Source organism: Phodopus roborovskii, unplaced genomic scaffold, assembly GCF_943737965.1.
Source record: "Phodopus roborovskii unplaced genomic scaffold, PHOROB, whole genome shotgun sequence".
Taxonomy (NCBI): Eukaryota; Metazoa; Chordata; class Mammalia; order Rodentia; family Cricetidae; genus Phodopus; species Phodopus roborovskii.
The window spans coordinates 34,119,626-34,138,973 of record NW_026126407.1 but is presented as its reverse complement, the minus strand read 5'-3'; the positions used below and the strand labels follow the sequence as shown (position 1 = coordinate 34,138,973).

The window sequence follows — 19,348 nt, the reverse complement described above, 5'->3', positions numbered from 1 at the left end:
ATTGGGAAGGACCGTCTGCCACCTCACCATCTGCGGGCATAAGTCAGGGGAACTTTCAGAGAGTCAGAAGATAGGAACTAGGGTTTTATGTCTCGGTTCAGTTGGGCCTTGACACTTTTCTTTTCCAGCCTGGACATGATGAGCACAGCTGCAGGCAAAGAAACGTGATTTTTCTGACTTTGGGTTGGGAGAGGTAAAAAGGCAACCTGTTCAGTCGGGCTCCAAGGCACTTACTTTGCATAACAATTACCAGCACGCAGGCTGCCCCTTGGAAGGCAGTTTTATTCTGTATGTCCTTTGACTAGCCTCCATACTTTAAGGCCTTGCCTTGCTCTGCTTCGGCAAGGCTGCTGTACTCTTTCTTGCCTTTCCTTGACTATATCTCTTTCGTTGTCTTCTTTCTGAACATCATTCAATGACGCCTACAGTGCTTACCGGGTACACAGAGCTTCACTGGTTTTCATAGCCTATACTATGCCAGAGAAATAATATTTCTCATACCTGAAACTTTCATCATCCCTTAGTTTAAGCAGTATGCCATTGCTACAGATAACTGAGAATATCGAGCATTATTGCTTTCTCTGTGCTAGGTTTCATCACCCTTCAACTGCTTACTGATTTTTCTAAAAACACTTTCTAATGGCTTCTCCATTTTACAAACGAGGAAACTGAGGCGCGGAGAGATTACATCCATTTGGTGAAGAGCACACATTTAGTTAAGCAATAAAGCTCCGTGTAAAATGAAAGCTACCCAGCTGTATGAGAGGAAAAGTCCTATTATTCCCATGTTTGCTTGACACCAGTCAGGGTCACAGAATTATTGGAGTTGACCTACGTTTGTCTCATCTTCAACTAAATTGCCTTGGCCAGCATACTCTGCTACTGTCTTTAATGTGGAAAGCGCTGGTTTGTATTCAGAGGCAGGCTCTGGATTCTCTTCAGCAAACCAATATTTACTAAACCCCACTAGTTTTACGTCCTATAGCAGCTATCATGTATCTGGAAACAAAGCTTTGGTGTTTGTTTTGTTTTTCATACTCTCATGTAGGAATCTGATTATGGTGGTTAATTGATTTTCTTTCTGCAACCCAGTACTTTTGGTCACCAATACTACACTGATGGCAAGGATTCTAGGCAGATGCTGAAATTCTATTGCGTGAGGAAATACTATAAAGTATATTACCAAATCAACAAATGCATTCTACAACATGTTTGCTTCAGTTACTTCATCCTCCATCAGCCTGACTGATGAATTCAAACACAACTTTTAATAGGATGTCACTCCTGGTTTTATGACTGTCACTTTCCATAATTGAAGTGGTAGACTAAAAAGTTCCCATACTTGAGTGCTGACCTCTTGCTGGATTGCTGTGTGAGGAGCTGGAACACTCTGGAAAGATCACAGGGCTGACACTCAGCACATGTGGAACACAGCTTCACTCTCATAGCCACTGGGAAAGGCCAGGGCATTATCCTGCCTCTTGAGCCTCTGCTGTCTCACTTGTGAAATGAAGGGGTTAGATTAGTGGATTGTTAAAGTCACTTGAAAAGCTCTCATGTGATTTGGGCTATGAAGATGGCTCAGTAAGTAAGAGAACTTGCTCCATACACATGAAGACCAAGAGTTGAGTTCCAATCTCCTGGATCTACTTAAAATATTGGGCATTGCTGTCCCTGTAACTGAAATCCCAGCACTGTTCAGGGAGCAGTCAGGAGGCTCTCTGGGACTTGCTGGTCACCAACCTAGTAGAAAAACAACAAGTTCCAGGTTCAGTATGATAGAACAGGATGCTGGACATACTCTGGTTGCATGTGTGGTTATGTGCATAAATACACACACACACACACACACACACACACACACACACACCTTGTAATTCATGTGAAATGGATATGCCTATCAGCAATGTAGAATACTAGTTTTGAGCTATAACTGTGTCCCTTATTTTTGTTGAGTTTTTGTGTGTTATGTTCCAGGTGAGCCAGTCCCTTCCTAGCATGCCTACCTTAAAGGACTTCACTAGAGATTCAGAAAGACAGACCCTGGGAACTTAAATGCTTTGGATAATAACACAGTGAAAGATGTGTTAAATAGTAATGACGTTACTCCTGTGGAAAGTTAGCTGAAAGGTGTTGGGTTTCTCCCTATCCAGCCATGCCACCCCTCCAAAAAAAAGAGCCAAGTTAAAAAGACAGTTTGATCCCAGACTTTATGGAACTCCTAGGAACTCTGCAGGGTCAATAGCAGCTTTGTCCTGCTGTGGGTCAGGTTCCCACAGTTGGGGTAGGGCAGCCATGCGCTTTCCACTGACATTTTATCAAACACACAGAATGTGGCAGTTCTTTAGACAAACATATGGTTTTGTGTTACAATAGGTTCCACTTTGTTAAAAACCCCTCAGAATCAGAGATCTTCAGTGTGGGGCAGCAGACACTAGACACACACGTGTCCCCAGGTTCACAGATGCCTTATATGTTTACGTGAATAAACCATCCCCCAAGTTTGTGTCTGGCATCTGAGTTGATCTCTCAGTGAGGGTATTTTTTAACTCCTCCTTTACTCTTCGGAGTTCCTTTAAAGAAGTGTGATCCAAAAGGGTCAGGTACTTGGCTTGTACCTAGGGGAAAACTTTGAGAGAATTCCTGAGGCCCCGGAGTGGGACTTGCTTTCTCCAAAAGAACTGGCCCTTCCCAGCGTCTTTGCCACATAAGGGCTTGTGTGAGGCACCAGTTGACGGCTGTCTTACCCGTGACAGATGGTCAAGACTTCAATTTCAGCAAGTGATCTGCTGCTGAAGGGGTGGGCGGGGGATTCTGCCAGCAGGCCAAGTGGCAGGGCAGCTTAGGGTAACAGCGATCTGGTGTGTGCCCGGCATAGCTTTAACAGCAATCCGGTGTGTGCCCGACATAGCTTTAACGGCAATCCGGTGTGTGCCCGACATAGCTTTAAAGGCGATCTGATGTGTGCCCGGTGTAAGTTTTGTGCTAACGATGACCTGCTGACAGGCGCACCAGCGCGACTCATCTTTGAGGCACGGAATCCCTGGCTCCCTTGGTTTTTTTTTTTTTTTTTTTTTTTCTTTCTGGCAAAGCCAGTGTCCTGTTTGCCTGTCTTTCAAACCCATTTTGGCACCAGATGGAACCCCTCACGGTGGCTAGCAGTTGTCTGACTTGAGGATGCCAGAGGGTGTGCTGACAGCTCCTTCTAACACAACCTGAATCTGGCTGTCAGGCCTGGACTCAAATGGCTTAAACACGTACAGGCGGCAAGTATTATCAACCACGGGGAGACAGGCAGGGGGGCTCACTGGGGGGAGGTCGGTGGTGATAGCCCTCCCTAGCTTGGTGCTGCCCTTGGAGGGGGATAATGACCCTGTGGTTTTCCCTAGTAAAACCACTATTCTTACTCAGTATTATTCATTTTCCATCAGTGGAATAATGAATATTAATATCTTCATTGCACTTCTATCAGTATAGACACTATCTCTGTGTGCTGGTTCAGAGCCCCATCTCTGGGACCACTCTCTCAGAAGTGAGTTCTAGATCCCCACTTACTTTAGGACAAGCAATTGGATGTATCTGATTCTGAGTGGCTTTCTGGATTATACAGGGTAGGCAGCAGGGGTTATTTAGGAGAATGGAAACGAGGAATATGTTTAAAGTACTCAGATATCTGCTACTGTCATTCCTATCCTCCTGAGCTGCCTTGGGCACTACCTCAACTTTTCTCATCTATAAAATGGGCACAAGGAGAGCATGTACCTTGCAAAGAAGTTGTGCAATGTAAGGTACATGCTTTCATTGTGAGAAAAGTTGAGGCCCAGCCTCTCATACAAACTTATGGGTAGTACTTGACTAAGGTTTGAATGAGAATCCCATACTGGGTATTTTTTTTTTTTAGAAAGGCAATGGCTTTTACATCTTACAGCACCACACCACACAAACGTTCATTATCTTTAGAATGGGGATCATCCCTCCCTGGACCCTGGGATGGCTTTAATATATACTCTAAGTCTAGAACACAGCCCCAGCAGTATGGGGGACTCATTACCACTGCCTGCAGATGTCTGCTAATGTCTGAAAGCCACATGTACTGCTTGAGTCACCTTCTGAGGCTCAGCAAAAATGCCCTGCTGAAAGAGGACTGAGTGACAGAGTGGCTGGATAGCTAACATGTGTAGCAGCAGAGCTGTTTTGGGTACAGAGGAGGTCCAGGGTTGATTCTGTTACACACAGCTGGACTTTAGCAGTGTTCTGTGAGTCATTCATCCTAGACAGAAGGTCAATAAGCGCTGGCCTCTGTGGAGAGGCCCTGGATGTAGGGGTGAACTGTTATCAGAGGCTGCCTCATTGATGAGGTTTGAGGGTTGTGTAATGTTAAATGACTTCATTTAAGAAGACTCTGACATTATAAAATCTTATCATTTTGTTTGAAAAAGTCATTGTTTCTCTTCAATGATCCCATTTATTCCCACCCTGGAAGATTCTCAGGGGCCAGGGAGAGCAGATATTGTTCTGGAATTTGTATGCAGAAGCTGTCTGAACGTGGTGTGTCTTCAAGTAGTGCCTTTATGATAGAGGTTTGTGCTCATGGGGCTACACTGCTGACAATGTACTCAAAGCTAAGTTCAGACGGCGCCATCATGGAATGCTAGTTTTGCATACGTTATTTACATTGAGTTGACGATTTTATTCTGGTGTAGCTCTAAAGTGGGGCAAAAGGTAAAGAAAATGGTTTTTCTAGAAGAACGTCATCAACTGGTATATTAATACATTCCTTCAGTACATCTATACAGGCCCCAAAGTTTAAAAAAAATTGTAGAAAATAGGTGGACCTAAAACTCTTCTATTTTTCCCAAATAGAAAACAGGAGGGGTTTAACTGAGGGTGATCAGTATGGATACCCTAGCACAAAACTCTACACACCTACTGTCTTTCTGGACGAGCTCCAATAATTGCAGGAGTTACTTAGCTTGACCAAGTCCTGTGTCACACACATCAGGACATTCTTGAAATTTAAAATAGATTTACCAACATAGGTGATTTCTCTAGCCAATTGGAGACTGGCCACCTATCCACATAAAACCTGTGATTCTCACTATAAAGCTTACTCAGAAGCTAAGGTGGGCAGAGAGGCAGGAAGGTCCAAGCTCAATCACAGTTAGCTTTTGTTTAAGGCAATGATCTAGAGGTATTGGAGAAGTGTGACTCCTACCACTTCTCCCAGGGCTGCTAATCTGAACATTTTATTTGAAGATACTTAAGATTCAAAGTATTTACTATCTCCTTGCACTTATCCAATATAAACATTGCCATTCATCATCTGTAAACTTATAACACTTAAATGATATATTATGCTTGAGGACCATGGGAACTTTAATTAGATCCATTTGGAACCTATGTTAAACTATGATGATGGTTTTCTCTCTGAATAAAAACTCCCTGGAGGTTTAATTTGTGTGTGTGTGTGTGTGTGTGTGTGTGTGTGTGTGTGTGTGTGTGTGTGTGATCTGTTGGCAGTACCAAAAGTGTTCCTTTCAGAAAGAAAATCCACCTGGTGTGTAGTATGAAGACCCAGGCCTTGTGTATAATACTGATTCCAATACCACTATGAGTATTACAGGAGCTGCAGGAAGAAAAGAGAACATGTCAGCTGATTTCTGACAGCAACACCCTTGTTAGGATTGAAATGCTAACTATGATCATTTGTTTCTCCACAGATTCTTCCTGAAGTTTTTCCTTAAATGCAACCAAAATTGCCTAAAGAATGCAGGAAACCCACGTGACATGCGGAGATTCCAGGTGGGTGTCGCTCTTGCTTTCCTTAAGTTTTAATAATGACTTGAATGTCAAGAGATGATGGGAAAACATTTTTTGGCAGAAGACATGGAATCTAATTGTTTCTCTGGATGTGAAGAGCAGGTGAGGCCACTGGTCCCCAGGCATCTGCAATCTAGGAGTTGTTTTTGTTAGACAAGACTTGTGGCTACACCACCTGTGCCCACTGATGAAGGCAGCTGTGTCCTTAGAGCCTCATTTTGGCTTCCTGTGTGGGCCCACGTGATGAGGCAGCCACAGATTAAGTCAATTACACAGAAACCATGGCTTTCTTCTCTAAAATTGCTCTAAGTAGAACCTCCCTGGATAAGAGTAGGGAACGAAACCAGGAAGTTCATTCTTGCCTTCTGTTCTCCTCTCCCACAATTTCAGCAGTTTGTAGTACCAATTGCTGATTATAAGTGGACCTCTTAAGAAGCAGAACATGTCTATACCCTCTGTTCTGCTTCAGGGATGCTCCTGTACCCCACATGTTAAGTATTACCAAATATCTTCCAGGTTTGCCACCATCCAAAGCATATGAGTCTGATAGAATTATACAGGTGTTAAAAGGCTGAAAACTTAAAAACAAATGGGTCTAACCTAAAATGCAGGTGCCTTAGGAATTCTGCTGCAGCTTCACATGCTGAGAATCCCTTAGGACCTTGTTAAAGTACTGATTGAGATGCGGGTGGGGCTGGGATGCTATGTTTCTAACAAGCTCCCAGGTGCTGTAGAACCAGGGAACCCATCTCAGGTAGTAAAGTTGAGCCCCTTCCTTGCATTGCCCTCCATCTCATTTCATGGATAAGTTACTTGTTGTGTCAATGTTGAAGCATGCTTACACAACCTGTCAGGGAGACAGCTTGGGGTTGGAAGTTCGCTCCCACGCCTGTTTAGTCAGCTCAAAGTGTAGTTTTCAGTATCTGAGATCCAAGAAGTGCTGGGGAAATTTTAGCTGCACATTCTCTGAGGAGAAATAAGGAAAGAGATTTGAGCATTGACTGTGGATGTCAATATCACAGTCTTCAAAATGAATAAAAAAAAAAAGAAGCAAGACTTATTAGTCTCATTAAGAACAAATCCATTGGAAGGATGGTATTGTCTCCTGAGATCTTAGAGAATTTCTATAACATCATCTTAGCCTTACCACTTTCTGTCTTGATAGAGAGGAATTTGGGAGAATCCAATAAAGTCTTAATTTCTTAGAAACTATTTCCTGGCAAGTTCCTGCTTTCAAATTGGGATGCTACTGTTTTTTTTTTTTAAAGTGTCTTGCAACATGTGTGAGTGGGTTTTTAGTATGTGCTATTTAATAGCTTGCTGTGTTTTTTTGGATGAACTATGTATCTCTTTTGGTCAAGCTTGGGTTAGGAACAAAGATACACAGACATGAAACAATTTATGTGTAATAATAACCAAGCTTCATGACTTTGCCAGCATCAACTGTGCTATATCCCTCAGGGCAGTAGAATTGGGATGGACTCTGATGACACCAGGGACCTCAAAGAACATTTATGTATAGTCTTACAGGACCTACTAATGAGTTGTGGGTTGTAGAAATACAGCTCTGAGGCAAGGCAGGAAGTCATTTCATTACATTCTTCTTGAGCATAGGAAAAAAGGCCACAATTTACTTATAAGGTAGTATATAAGTGATAAATTTAAGCTTTTAGAGAAAATTTTTGTGATGAATCCAATTAAGTCCTTAGTTTAGTCTGGGGTTTCTCAACTTGGGCACAATGGATTTTTTAGACTGGATGACTGTGTGTGTGTGTGTGTGTGTGTGTGTGTGTGTGTGTGTGTGTGTGTGTGTGTGCGTGCGTGCGTGTGTGCACGCGTGCACATGCGTGTAAGATGTTCAGTTGTATCACATATCTCTTTACACATGAAATAGCAATAGAACAGCTAATTTTCCTTAACATGACAACCGAAGAGTCTCTAGGATAGGGAGGATAAAGACAAAATGGCCCCTGATAGAAAGCTACTAGTTATGTCCTACACTTGATAACATTTGATTAAGCTTGTGGTGATAGTGTTAGTGCTGTAGAAACTACATCTTTTGATTAGGCACAATTGCCTCTGACCCAAGGGTCCATCCTGACCTTCAAAGACATATGATTGATGTGTTTTTGCCTTTTGCCACCCAAATAGATTCTAAAATAGAGCTTTCTCAAAAGGAATAGCTTACCTTGGCCAACAGAGAATCAAGCCCCTAGTTAAAAGAAGCTGTGCCTTTGTCAACCATGAAAGCTCCTTTATGGCTCTCAAGTTCAATTAACTGTTTTCCCACCACCCATTTTTTTGAGCAGTGAGCATTTAGGGTGAAGATCTCTGAAACCTGGAACGAATGTTCAGTTTAGCTGTCCAGATGCTTGATTGGACCTTAAGCCCATAAACCGAACACTGAGTTCATGTCCCCTGTCTCTCATTTTTTTCTCTCCTTGTCAAACTGGCCTCTCCTCCTTGTTTATTTCTAGCAAACTTCATTAAGTTCCAGGTAGATAACTGTACTAGTGTCTGTGTTCAGTGAATTCCATATTCATATGTGTAGACGCTATGTTTGTGTGTCTGCCTTTCCATACATCCAAGAACATTGGTGATAATGGTGGTGATAATGAAGCTGACATTTACTTTTATTTCATAAAAGATATTATATGAAATGCTTTACATGAATTATGGTGATTGCCACAGTATTCCTATTAAGTACATGCAAATATGATATATTCCCATTTTACCAATGGGGAAGTGAATTCATTCAAAATTACACTCCTACAAAGTGGAGGTTCAAATCTAGCACTGTGACTTTTATACTAGCTGATGCTTTGGGACAACAGAGAACTCCTCCAGAGTCTGTTGACAGTTACTTGTTGAATTAACAAGGAAATCTGATAACATTCAAGAGCCATAGTGATACCCTAGAAGCAAATGTTTGAATCACAGGATAGCTTAGAAAGGCTTCCCAAAGAGACTTCATGCATGAGGTTGAAACCCAACCCAAGTTTGTTAAATGACAAGGGAGCTTCCCTGGAAGGAAAGAGCAGTGTTTTTGAGGATGAGTTATACCCCCCGAGTGGTTTCTACTTATGGGAAATTTTTAGAAATGCTGAAGTGAGTGTAACTGTCTCCACCAATGGAGTTCGGACTCCCTTAAGAAATCACACTGAGGTTCCCAAATCTTAGAATCCAAAGGGAGACAGAGGGTGAGGGAGAGAGGGTGGGGGAGGGAGGGAGAGGAAGAGAGGGAAGGAGAGAGACAGGGACTGAGGAGTATGAGTACACTCCTGACATTGACTTAATGTCCTTTATAAACAAGGGACATGTCCATCTTTTGTTTTATAATACAGGAACTGAGACTCTGGTTTCATGTACTTTTTAATGTCCCTATTGTCCAGAAAAAGGACTGAGAAACTGTCTCATTGGTGTGGACAAACTCCTATCCCCTTTTTGCATTATCAGTGATGTTGAAAAGCTAAGTTCCAGAAAGTACTGATTAATTCACCCTTCATGGCCTATGAGGGAGGCAGCTCTCATCAGCTGTCCCTGCTGTGGCTTCTCCTTTGTCTCTTTTGTATGTTTCCCTGGTCAGCCCCATCTTCACACAGCCAGGCCAGTGTATGTCTCCTCAGAAGAGCAGTCAGGGGCCCATGTAGGTGACTGAGGAGGACATAAGACAGGTTGTTGATCTCCTGACGTGTAAAGACATTCTGTCAAGCAGACTCAGCCTCAGAGTGGCTGGGCTTGTGGTCTGTAAACAGAGACTTCTTAATTACACAGGTCATGTCAATTAGCATGACCCGAGAGTTCTCAAAAATTAATCACTTTCAGAAAAGCTTAGTCAGTTTGGCATAAACCTTGAGAAAACCTGCTACAATTCTCTCTCTCTCTCTCTCTCTCTCTCTCTCTCTCTCTCTCTCTCTCTCTCTCATAATAGATGTTTTCTTTTTGAAATCCCTAGGCCCTAGGCTGTGGTTAAGGTAACATATTTGCTTAAATACAACAGTGGATGCAGGCTTCATTTAGTGGTGGTGGCTATGGGGGAAGGGGAAAGGAGAGGGGCTTAGGAGCAGCCCATGACACAGGGAGCAATTCTGTGTGACTAAATGAGGCCATCTCTCTCTCTCTCTCTTGACAGTAAAAAGATGCTAATGTTAGGGACCACGTCAAAGCCATGTCACAGTCTGGTTTTTAACTGACAGGAGCCAGACAATTCACTGTTAAGATTTAAATCTTTAGCCACCCTTTTCCTTGTTGGGACTGGCAGATGAGAGCAGCGAAGGAGGAGCAAGAATTGGGCTAAAGTTGTCATCCTGGTAGAATCCATATGACCTGGTGACTGAAGTAACATATAAATTTACAAATTCATCTTCTCCCCTCAGCAAAGTTTTTTGATAGGCTATAACTCTGCATCTGTATATAAATGCTAGATCTATGACAACAGTATATATGAATATAGATGTAAGATATATTCTCTCATTCATGTGTGCAAGCACGCTGCAGTATTTATTAGAGCGCTAGATGGTAAGACTATAATGACGAATGCAAAAGACAGAGTCTTTGCTGTAATGAAACTGATATTTCAGTTGGGGGATATTTTAGGGCAAGAGTAGCTTCTGTAACACATAGATCAAATAATACCTAATGGCTCGCATATAGAGCAAAGAATATCTAAAATCTCACATACATGCTGGTGTTCCTTACTGCCTTGAAGAATAGATTTTTTTTTCTTTGAAATGATCTGGGAACCTGGAAACTCTTGATTTTATGCCTTCCTAATTAGGAAAATCCTTATTGTATTCATGGAGCCAGAAGAAAAAGATACTTCGTGGTGTCTTCAAATTCTTAGCTTGGAAATTGTTCTTGTTAAACCTGCTTACTTCCTATTGGTTAGTAGTCAGTCATATGGCCACTAAATAGTCACAGAGAGATATGACAATGATGAGTGATACAGCCCAGGAAGGATATATTTGTAAATAATTGGAAAATGAATTAGGAAAGAGTAAAAACAAACAAAACAGTGGAATTGGAGATGGCATCCTACCTTGAAGTATGTGATCAGAGATGGTGGTGTTTAAGCTCAGAGCTTAACCTCAGAAATGCAGTCAGTCTTTTACATCCATAGATTCTGCTTCTGCAGATTCAAATACTTACAGATGGAAACTATTGGACAACTCTGCATTGTGCTGAATATGTATAAAATACTTTTGGTCATTGCTTTCCAAATACACTAATGACATATCATTTATAATACTCAGTATTCTAAGTAGAGATTGTTAAACTATATAGGGTGTGTGTGTGTGTGTGTGTGTGTGTGTGTGTGTGTGTGTGTGTGTGTGTGCTAGAGTTGACTCTCCAGCAACATAGGAAGAGATGACTACGTTACATCACTCTTGGAAGAGCCAGACAAGGGCCCTGAGCAGAACAAACTGCAAGACAAACTCATTTTCTTGTGTCTAAACATTCTTCCTTCCCTCAGTCATTTGGATAGGAGATGAAAGAAATCATTAGGTTATTCTATCCCTAATTTCTTACAAAAAAGTTTTTCTTTTTCCAAATTAATGACACAAGTTATGACATGAAAGGGAAAGTTTTTAAAGTGAATCATAAAAGAAAAAAAAATGGAGAATTTTATTATTTACTTTTAAAAGCCATGGTCTCTCCAAATCAATATACTATATGCTGTGATTGATTAAAGTACTCTTAAAATATATGTCTGAGCTCACTGGTGAAACAGGATGCTTTAAAGGTGCTTACACAAAGAAGGAAGCATCCCCCACCCCTTTTCTTTCTCCCCACCCTCCACTCCCTCTCCCTCAGATGTACTTATATTGTTTTGACAAACAATACATCTTACAGTTAAAGTCTTTCCCAACTGAATGCTATGAGCCTGAGTTGCCTTCACCTCCTTATGCAGAATAATTTCAAGATGTGCCCTGCTGATTAATTATACTGAAAGCAACTCTAATGATAGCTTCAGAAAACAGGATTAATTCATGAAACATGGTCAAATGGTGGGAATCTTCAATCCAGTCTGTGAAACCATTACAGCTTACTGGGCCAATATGCATCTTGACATATGCCTTGTTCTGAGCCTCGGCAGACAATATGCATCACTGAGAAGGAATCACTGGGGATGCGATTTGATGAGAGGTGAATGCGCACTTAGCAGAAGTAGTTCCATGTAAAGTATAGGTGCCTCTGAAGAAAATGTAAAATGTAAGCAAAGGTGGTTGTAAAGGTTTGGACTGACCGTTGACTGCCTGGGACTGTTCTTGTAATACCTACACCTATGGGCACTTAGAGCCCAAACTATTCTACTTTTTAATTTGTAACCTATCAGGCTCTTGCAATACTTCAGATACTTCGTGATCACTTTTGATCTTTCACTTTGCCTTATTCCAGCATGTTGACATTATTTCTCTTCTTTTATTTGTCCTCCCTGAATACACAGCAGTCATTCCAGCCTTAGGATTTTGCTGCTCACTGAACTCCCTGGCTTCACTTGATAGCTAGATATGCACTACTCAGACATCAGACAAAATGTCACTTCCTCATCAAGACAAGCTAATGACAATAAAAAAAATAGTTCCTGTTAGATATGATTTCCCTTTTATTTTTTCCTCAAATGTGTCATTACATTCTAAAATTTACTTTTATTGCTCAGCTAATTGATCCTTTAACCTCTCCCTTCTTATGTTAGGGATTAAATTCCAAGAAGAACTCAACTAATAGGAACGAAGAGTCTATTAAGAACTTACTCTGCATTTTGTTCCCCGCTGCTTCTCTAGTACATGCAATAATGCCTAATATACAGCATGCATGAGGTAGACTTCATAGCTCATTCCTATGGCTGACTTGTCTTCAGTTACAAACTAATAAATGATGGGCTTGGAAATGCATCAGGGAATATCTGAACTTGGAATCCAAGCAGTTGACCAGAGTTACCAATGCTTGCACCTCATTTCTATATGGACATGCTATATTCAAGTCCCCAGAGAGCACAGAACCTTTCTGTTTACCCCACTTAGTGAGCAGAGAGTAGTACTGAAGCACCAGAGACAATGTCAGAAGTCATCAAAGGCATCCACACCTGCTGTGGGAGGGACCGGCTTCAGCACATTCACAGCTCAGGAGAAAGGAAAGAAGGGAGTTATTCTGGTTTCCTATGGTCTCCATCTCTTTCAGTATAGCTTGGGAAGTATCTGCTCTTCTCTTCTCCAGAGAGGGTAACTTTGCCCTGAGCCTCCGGTGTAGATTTAATTCAGGTAGCCTCTCCCTCCCTCCAGCAGTTCCACTCTGTTTCATCCTGGAGGTTCACACGTCCTCCATAATTTTTAATGACTTATTTGGGATCTTTCAACCAGATAGAAACTAGCAATCGGGCACATTTCTGAGAATATCTCATTCCTTATCAGTCAAGGATATTTTAAAGGACAAAGTTAATGATGACCTAACTGATGCAGACCATTTTTATGTAAATAATACTCAAGCTGTCATCAGGCACCTCACAACCCTCCATTTGTACTGGAAGAAACCAGCAGGAATGAATGACAGGGTAGTCTCAAGTCAGAACTGTACACTGTTGAGTGAGAACCCATGGAAAAGGCAGAGGCTTGGATTCCTGCTCACCTATGCTCTCAATTTGTCCTGTGGCTTTGAGGACATTTAAAAATATCCCAGGCCTTAGTTTTCCAAGCTGCAAAACTAAGCGTTGCCCAAATTTCCAGTGTCACAACTACTGAGGGTTTGTTACCATTTATTTTTTTTTATAGGAACCTCTATAATGACAATTTTTAATCTAGTGGTATTTCTTGAGAAAGAACCCTCCTCTCTATTTAAAAATGTAAAACTGGCGCTTTAGAGATACTCATGAGCATGGCATAACCAGCATTTCCATATGGTGTTGCTGTGGTCTCAGAAAAATTGAAGTTACTGGATAGTTGTCTGCAGCCTTATTTTTACTATTTTTTTAAACTTGTGATTATGTGTGTGGGGGGGCATGTGTATGTGGGTGCAGATGCCTTGGAACTGCAGTTGTAAGAAGTTGTGAATGCTGGGACCAAACTTGGATACCTTGCAAGACCAGTACATGATCTGAACAGCTGAACTCTCTCTTCTGCCCCAGCACAACATTATTTTGGATGTGTTTAGTCTTTGCTTTCTGCAAGATGGTTCCCCTTCCCTATGCGTCACAACCCTTAGTTGGAAGCCACTAGTTTGTTGAGTGTCTTGTGATTCTAGTGTTTGACAAACCTGCTCAGAAACAGCTTGGCAGAGAGGATCTAGAGCAGTGGTTCTCAACCTTCCTAATGCAGAGAACCTTTAATATAGTCTGCATATGGTGGTGACCCCAACCATAAAATTATTTCATTGTTACTTTATAGATGTAACGTTGTTACTGTTATGAATTGCAATATAAAAATCAATCTGATATGTAGGTTGATATGTGACCCCCAAAGGGTCATAACCCCCTAGGTTGAGAACCATTGCTATAGAGTATAGGCTGTATGGGAAGAGGTTTGGTCAGGGCTTTGAGGAATATAGAGACTATTTTGTACAGCCATTTGAGGTTTACAGGAAAATGACTCCATGGAAGTTCTTATGTGTAACCATAATGTATTTCCCTCAGTTTCCCTATAGTATGGTACATTTTTTGCAGAGTGCTAATGCCAATTCATCATTAATTAAAGCCCAGGCTTCTTTTTGTGCTGTATGTTCCAGAGATACATAAAATAGTTTTGCTGCCCTAAGATTGTGTCCTCTACTGATTTATCCTTCCCTTCCCCTAGTCCTGGAAAGCACTGGCTTTTTTTCTTTTTCTATCTCCATAGCTCTTCTTTTTGCAGAATGTCATTTAGTTGGAATCATACAGTGTATAGCCTCTTCAGATTGGCTTTTCTCCCCCATTTAGTAATATGCATTTAAGATTCCTCCATGCCTTTTTGTGGTTTGACAGCTCATTTCTTTTTATCACTAAATGATATGCCATTGTATGGATTACTAGTTTGTTTATCCATTCACCCTTTGAAGGACATCTTGGTTGCTGATGTCTTATATTTAGTTGAAATTTTTTTTTATGTAATTGCAGAGGCACACACATCGGTAGAAGTAGCATTGAGAGATTCTCATGTATTCTTTGACCAGTCTCCTTCAATTTTTGAAACATAGAACAATATTATAACCAGGACAAGGACCTTGACAGTATCTGCCCATCTTTCTCCAATATTCCTGAATGTACTTATACTCATTTGTGTCAGATTACTTTCCAGTTCTATAAAACTTAATTTCAAGTATATATATTTACCCATCTACCACCACAGCAAATACACTGGGCATGTCCAGCATCAAATAATGGCTTCTCTTATTCTTCACATTCTTTCTGAGTGTTCAAATTACCTTTGTTAGGGAGGATAGTGGTCGAATTGGTTTAGGGCCTACCTCAATGGCCTCATTTAATTGGAATCAAAGCCCTATGTGGAATGCCCATCATTCCAGAGCACTGAGATTCAACACATGAAGTTGTTAGTGATGATAGCAAAAATTTGAACTCCTCTTGGAAATGGCTCCCTCCCCCACTCTGCATAATTCTTTGGAGATCAAACAGCTGTACCAGTGGTTTTATGCTTTTTGTTCCTGTGTACTATTCCATGAAATATTACTCCATTTTTTTTCATTCATGTGCTTCCAGTCACAGTTTTTTCAATATTGGACTGGGGGAGATGGCTCAGTGATAAAGTGATTGTCTAACAAGCATGAGATTGGGAGTTTGGATCTCCAGAAACCCAAGTACATGTAGGGTAGACATGGTGGCCCACCTGTAATGGCAGCCACAGAAAGCAGAGACAGAGCATATCTGCAGAGTAAGCTGGCTGGGAAGATTAACTGCATCTGTGATCTCTGGGTTTGATTAAGAGATCCTGCTTTTCAACCAGTGGAAGAATGGACGACGAGTCCCAGTGTCAACCTTAGGCTTCCAGATGCACCTGAATACCCACTACAGCCAAAGTATGCCTGCATGCACATGCATACCACACATGCTTGTGAAAAATGAAAAAAGAAAAGTACCTGGCTATTCATGTGCATTAATTAATGCAAAACTGCAGTGAGTTGAAACCACAGAGAAAGATGCCATGAACCAAACCAACTGTGCTTAATATTTCCTTTTACAGAAGCTTTGTAAACCAAGATTTGTAATTTTTCAAAATTAATTCATGACTAACTTATTAAGAAGATACTTATCTACCAAAGATTATGAATTTAAACATTGATAGTGCTTTGGTATCACATGTTTCCTCTGATTTTATGCCAGTTTGAGAAATGCACAGTGATAGGAATTTTCAGTCCTTGCATTGGTCATAATCCCTTCTTCCATGCAGGCTGCTACTTCTGTTACCGTGATCTGTCATTGGCCACTGAATTTAGCAGCTTGTGTCTCTTTTGAAAATCTGCTCATGAGACAGAGGTTATGCCTCATGAATCTTAGATGATATAGTTAGGACACACAAGGTCTCTCCTGTGTGACAGGGAGCGAAGAACAGCCTGAGGAATGATGGAGAGGGGGAAACTAACTAATGACAGAACTTTCTAGAAATCCTTCCTGGTAGGAGGCATTGAGAACATTAGACTACTAAGATGTCTGGTTTGCAAACTGTTTTCTAAGTGGGATGGTTTCATTTAGTGTCCACATTAGAAAGGAGCAGCCTAAGATGGAGATGTCTTCTAGAAAGTGAAATGATTCAATCTACTAAGAAATACAATTCATGAGAGCTCTCAGGTGTGGCAGCCTACACTGTGAGGGCAGGCCTTTCAAAGTTGGAGATCTGTGGGCTTACTCCTCTGTCCTCTTATTTAAAATGTTTCCTTTGGGCTCTTTTAATGAGAGTCGGGAGTCACTGTGTCAGGACTGTCAGCCCAACACTTGTTTTGAACTCTTCATAGGGTGTTACCCACAAAGGAAGAATGCCCCTCCTGCCTCTGGTGTTTATCAGGTGCTCACTAAGGACCAGGAACCAGGCTTGCCACTTGGGTGACTTTAGCCTCACAAAACTAGCCTTGAGAATCACAGACTATTACAAATGTCATCGATTGTCAGGGACTGTGGGATGCAGAAAGGGTAAACTCACCTTCATCTGATGGCCAAAGTCACATCAGTGAAGGAAGACTGCTGTTTTGTGTGCTATCCTTCCAAATTTCTAAATAGAGGGGATGATATTAATAATCACCTCTGGGGTTTCTAGATCCAAGAAAGAATGCACTGGACCAGTTTCTGAGATGCTAATAACAAACTGGGAAACTAAAATCAGTATAAATTCTCAAAAAAGCTACAGGTAGCTACTGACCTCCCCCTCTTTCTTGTTCTCTGTACAGTCTCATATCAAATTCCCTAACTGGGAGGGTGGGGCCCAGAAAGAAACCACATGATTATGCAGTGTAGAATCAGCCTAAAGATGCTTTTCTAAAAAGGAATGCCCGTGTACACATTTTATTTTAAAAGTCCACTGATTAAAAATATACAGATGTCTAGTCCTCAATCTGCATTTATTGCTGTAGATTGAATTAAACCCATAGCTTGTCTTCATGAATAAACTGTTACAAGTGATTTCACAGCTATTTCAGGGGAACACCATCCAGTAAAAAATCCTGGAGGACTTAAAATTCTGTATTTGCTCTGCCTAGTCCAGTGGCCACCAACATGTGAAATGTGGCTACTTTGACTCAGGAATGGGATGTCATATTTTACCTAGTATAAATTCCAATAGTCAAATTTTTGGACAGTGAAATTATAGACAAGGGAGAAACTGGTTCCAACAGACACTGCAAAATTCTAGACATGAACATTTTCATGTTCATGTCCTCTCTTTCTCTGGGTAGTGGGGTGAAAGGAGAAAAAAAGGAAAGGGTGGTTGGTTCCAAATGGGAGCAGAATTTTCTATTGTTTTTCTATCCTAAATTCAAGATGTATTTTATTAACAAAATTTGGACATGTTGAAAACTTGTGAAGGCTGCCTGTCCCCTTAGCTGCCTCTACTTGCCAGCACCCTAGGATTCTGTGTTGGACCATGGAGGCTCATTCTCCATTTATCATAGATGTATTTTCAAAGTTAGCTTAGAATTATGTTCCACCCCTACCCTTTTCATCTCACAGATTACTTTTAATTTGCTAATGACTCTGAGGGTTAATTTCAGGAAAATATTTTGTTTAAATCTATCCCAATCATTTCCAAACTGGAATGGGAGAGATTATTTTGGGTTTGGGACTTTGTGCCATGAGTTTTGGGGGGACATATTTACTAGTTAATCTCTAGAGTAAACAACACGGAGTAGGGGATCCTTTATTCCCCATTGTCCCATTCAGGCTGTTCTTGCTGTTGAGTGATCCAGTCACAGGTGGCTCTGTGGTCTTTCCTTACAAAGAAAAAGGAAATGTATATAGTATAGTTTTCTTTCTTAACAGGTTTTAGTGGTAGGCATTTTTTTTTTTTTTTTTTTTTTTGGCCATTTTTGCCATTTTTATTTAATGTCAGCAATTAGATGACAATGTTTTTTTTTTTTTTTTTTTTTTTTTTTAAAAAAAAAAAAAAAACAGGTATTTTAAGTCCTACTGTTTGTAGTGCTGGTGTCTTCCAGGTGTTTAATAGAATGTCATGGCTCTCTTCTCTGAAGACAGACGTCTGGGGTAACCACTTTCTATTTCCTGACACTGGAAACAGATACTGTTTGGGATTTCCTTTTATAGCTTGTTCAGCTAACGACTCCAGTGACCACTCAATTGTGGTCTTGTAGTAAATCAACATTTCTTTGAAATACCCAGCTGTTATGTAATTTTCAGTGTTTTACAAAGCCATCTCCCTAACTAAAACGTGCCTCTCTGTTGTTCTAATGATATCATTGTTGTATGTGATGGTTTTTGAAAATAAAAGAATAGTTCATTTTCTTTACCCTCCCCCCCACACTTGGCTTCTTTTAAATTAACACATGACTGATATGGAACAAACACTGGCTTCAGACCCTGTCACACCAACTGTGGCATCAATCTCTGGTAGCCCTCTGTGAATGACTTGCTCTAGATGGAATTTTGACTGACGAGAACTCACTGGGTCTGAGGTAACTTCTGCGTTGTCAAGCATGCATTTTAATAAGATATTAAAGTCAAACCCCATGAGCCATGTGTTGATAGTCTGTAGTTTATGGCTACCTCTCAGGAAAAGGAGATTTGACTTATTTTTACCAGAAAGCTTTTGGATGAAGATGAGGGACAGTGGGATGTTGTTAACCATTCAAGATGGTCAGTACTTTGACATTGAGGGTTGAATATTGACAGGTCTGGACCAAGGTGGAGAGCTTTTCCCCGTTTTCATCAGGCAATGAAGCCACAGCATTGCCCTAAAGAGTCTAGAAACCATGTCCCCTTAGCTAACTCAGAGAAAAGGCTGCCTCGAAAGTTAAGGGCACAGTGTACCAAGTTTTGTAAAGCCATTCACCTCTTCAGAGGCTAATGCCTCTCAAACTGGAGAACAATTAAATTGAAGTC

At 41.0% G+C, this 19,348-nt stretch overlaps 2 protein-coding genes across 8 annotated transcripts in view; both read left to right on the top strand.

Moving 5' to 3' along the window:
- Window positions 1–19,348, top strand: part of Adam19 (ADAM metallopeptidase domain 19) — a 1,172,352-nt gene that overhangs the window by 21,174 nt on the left and 1,131,830 nt on the right. The gene's annotated exons all lie outside the window — the stretch shown is intronic.
- Ebf1 (EBF transcription factor 1) overlaps window positions 1–19,348 on the top strand; it is a 391,326-nt gene that overhangs the window by 246,743 nt on the left and 125,235 nt on the right. For all 7 annotated transcript variants that reach the window (XM_051180883.1, XM_051180882.1, XM_051180881.1 and 4 more), the window contains exon 7: window positions 5,721–5,802. In XM_051180883.1, the coding sequence (XP_051036840.1) occupies window positions 5,721–5,802 (82 nt within the window). The remainder of the gene's footprint in view (window positions 1–5,720; window positions 5,803–19,348) is intronic.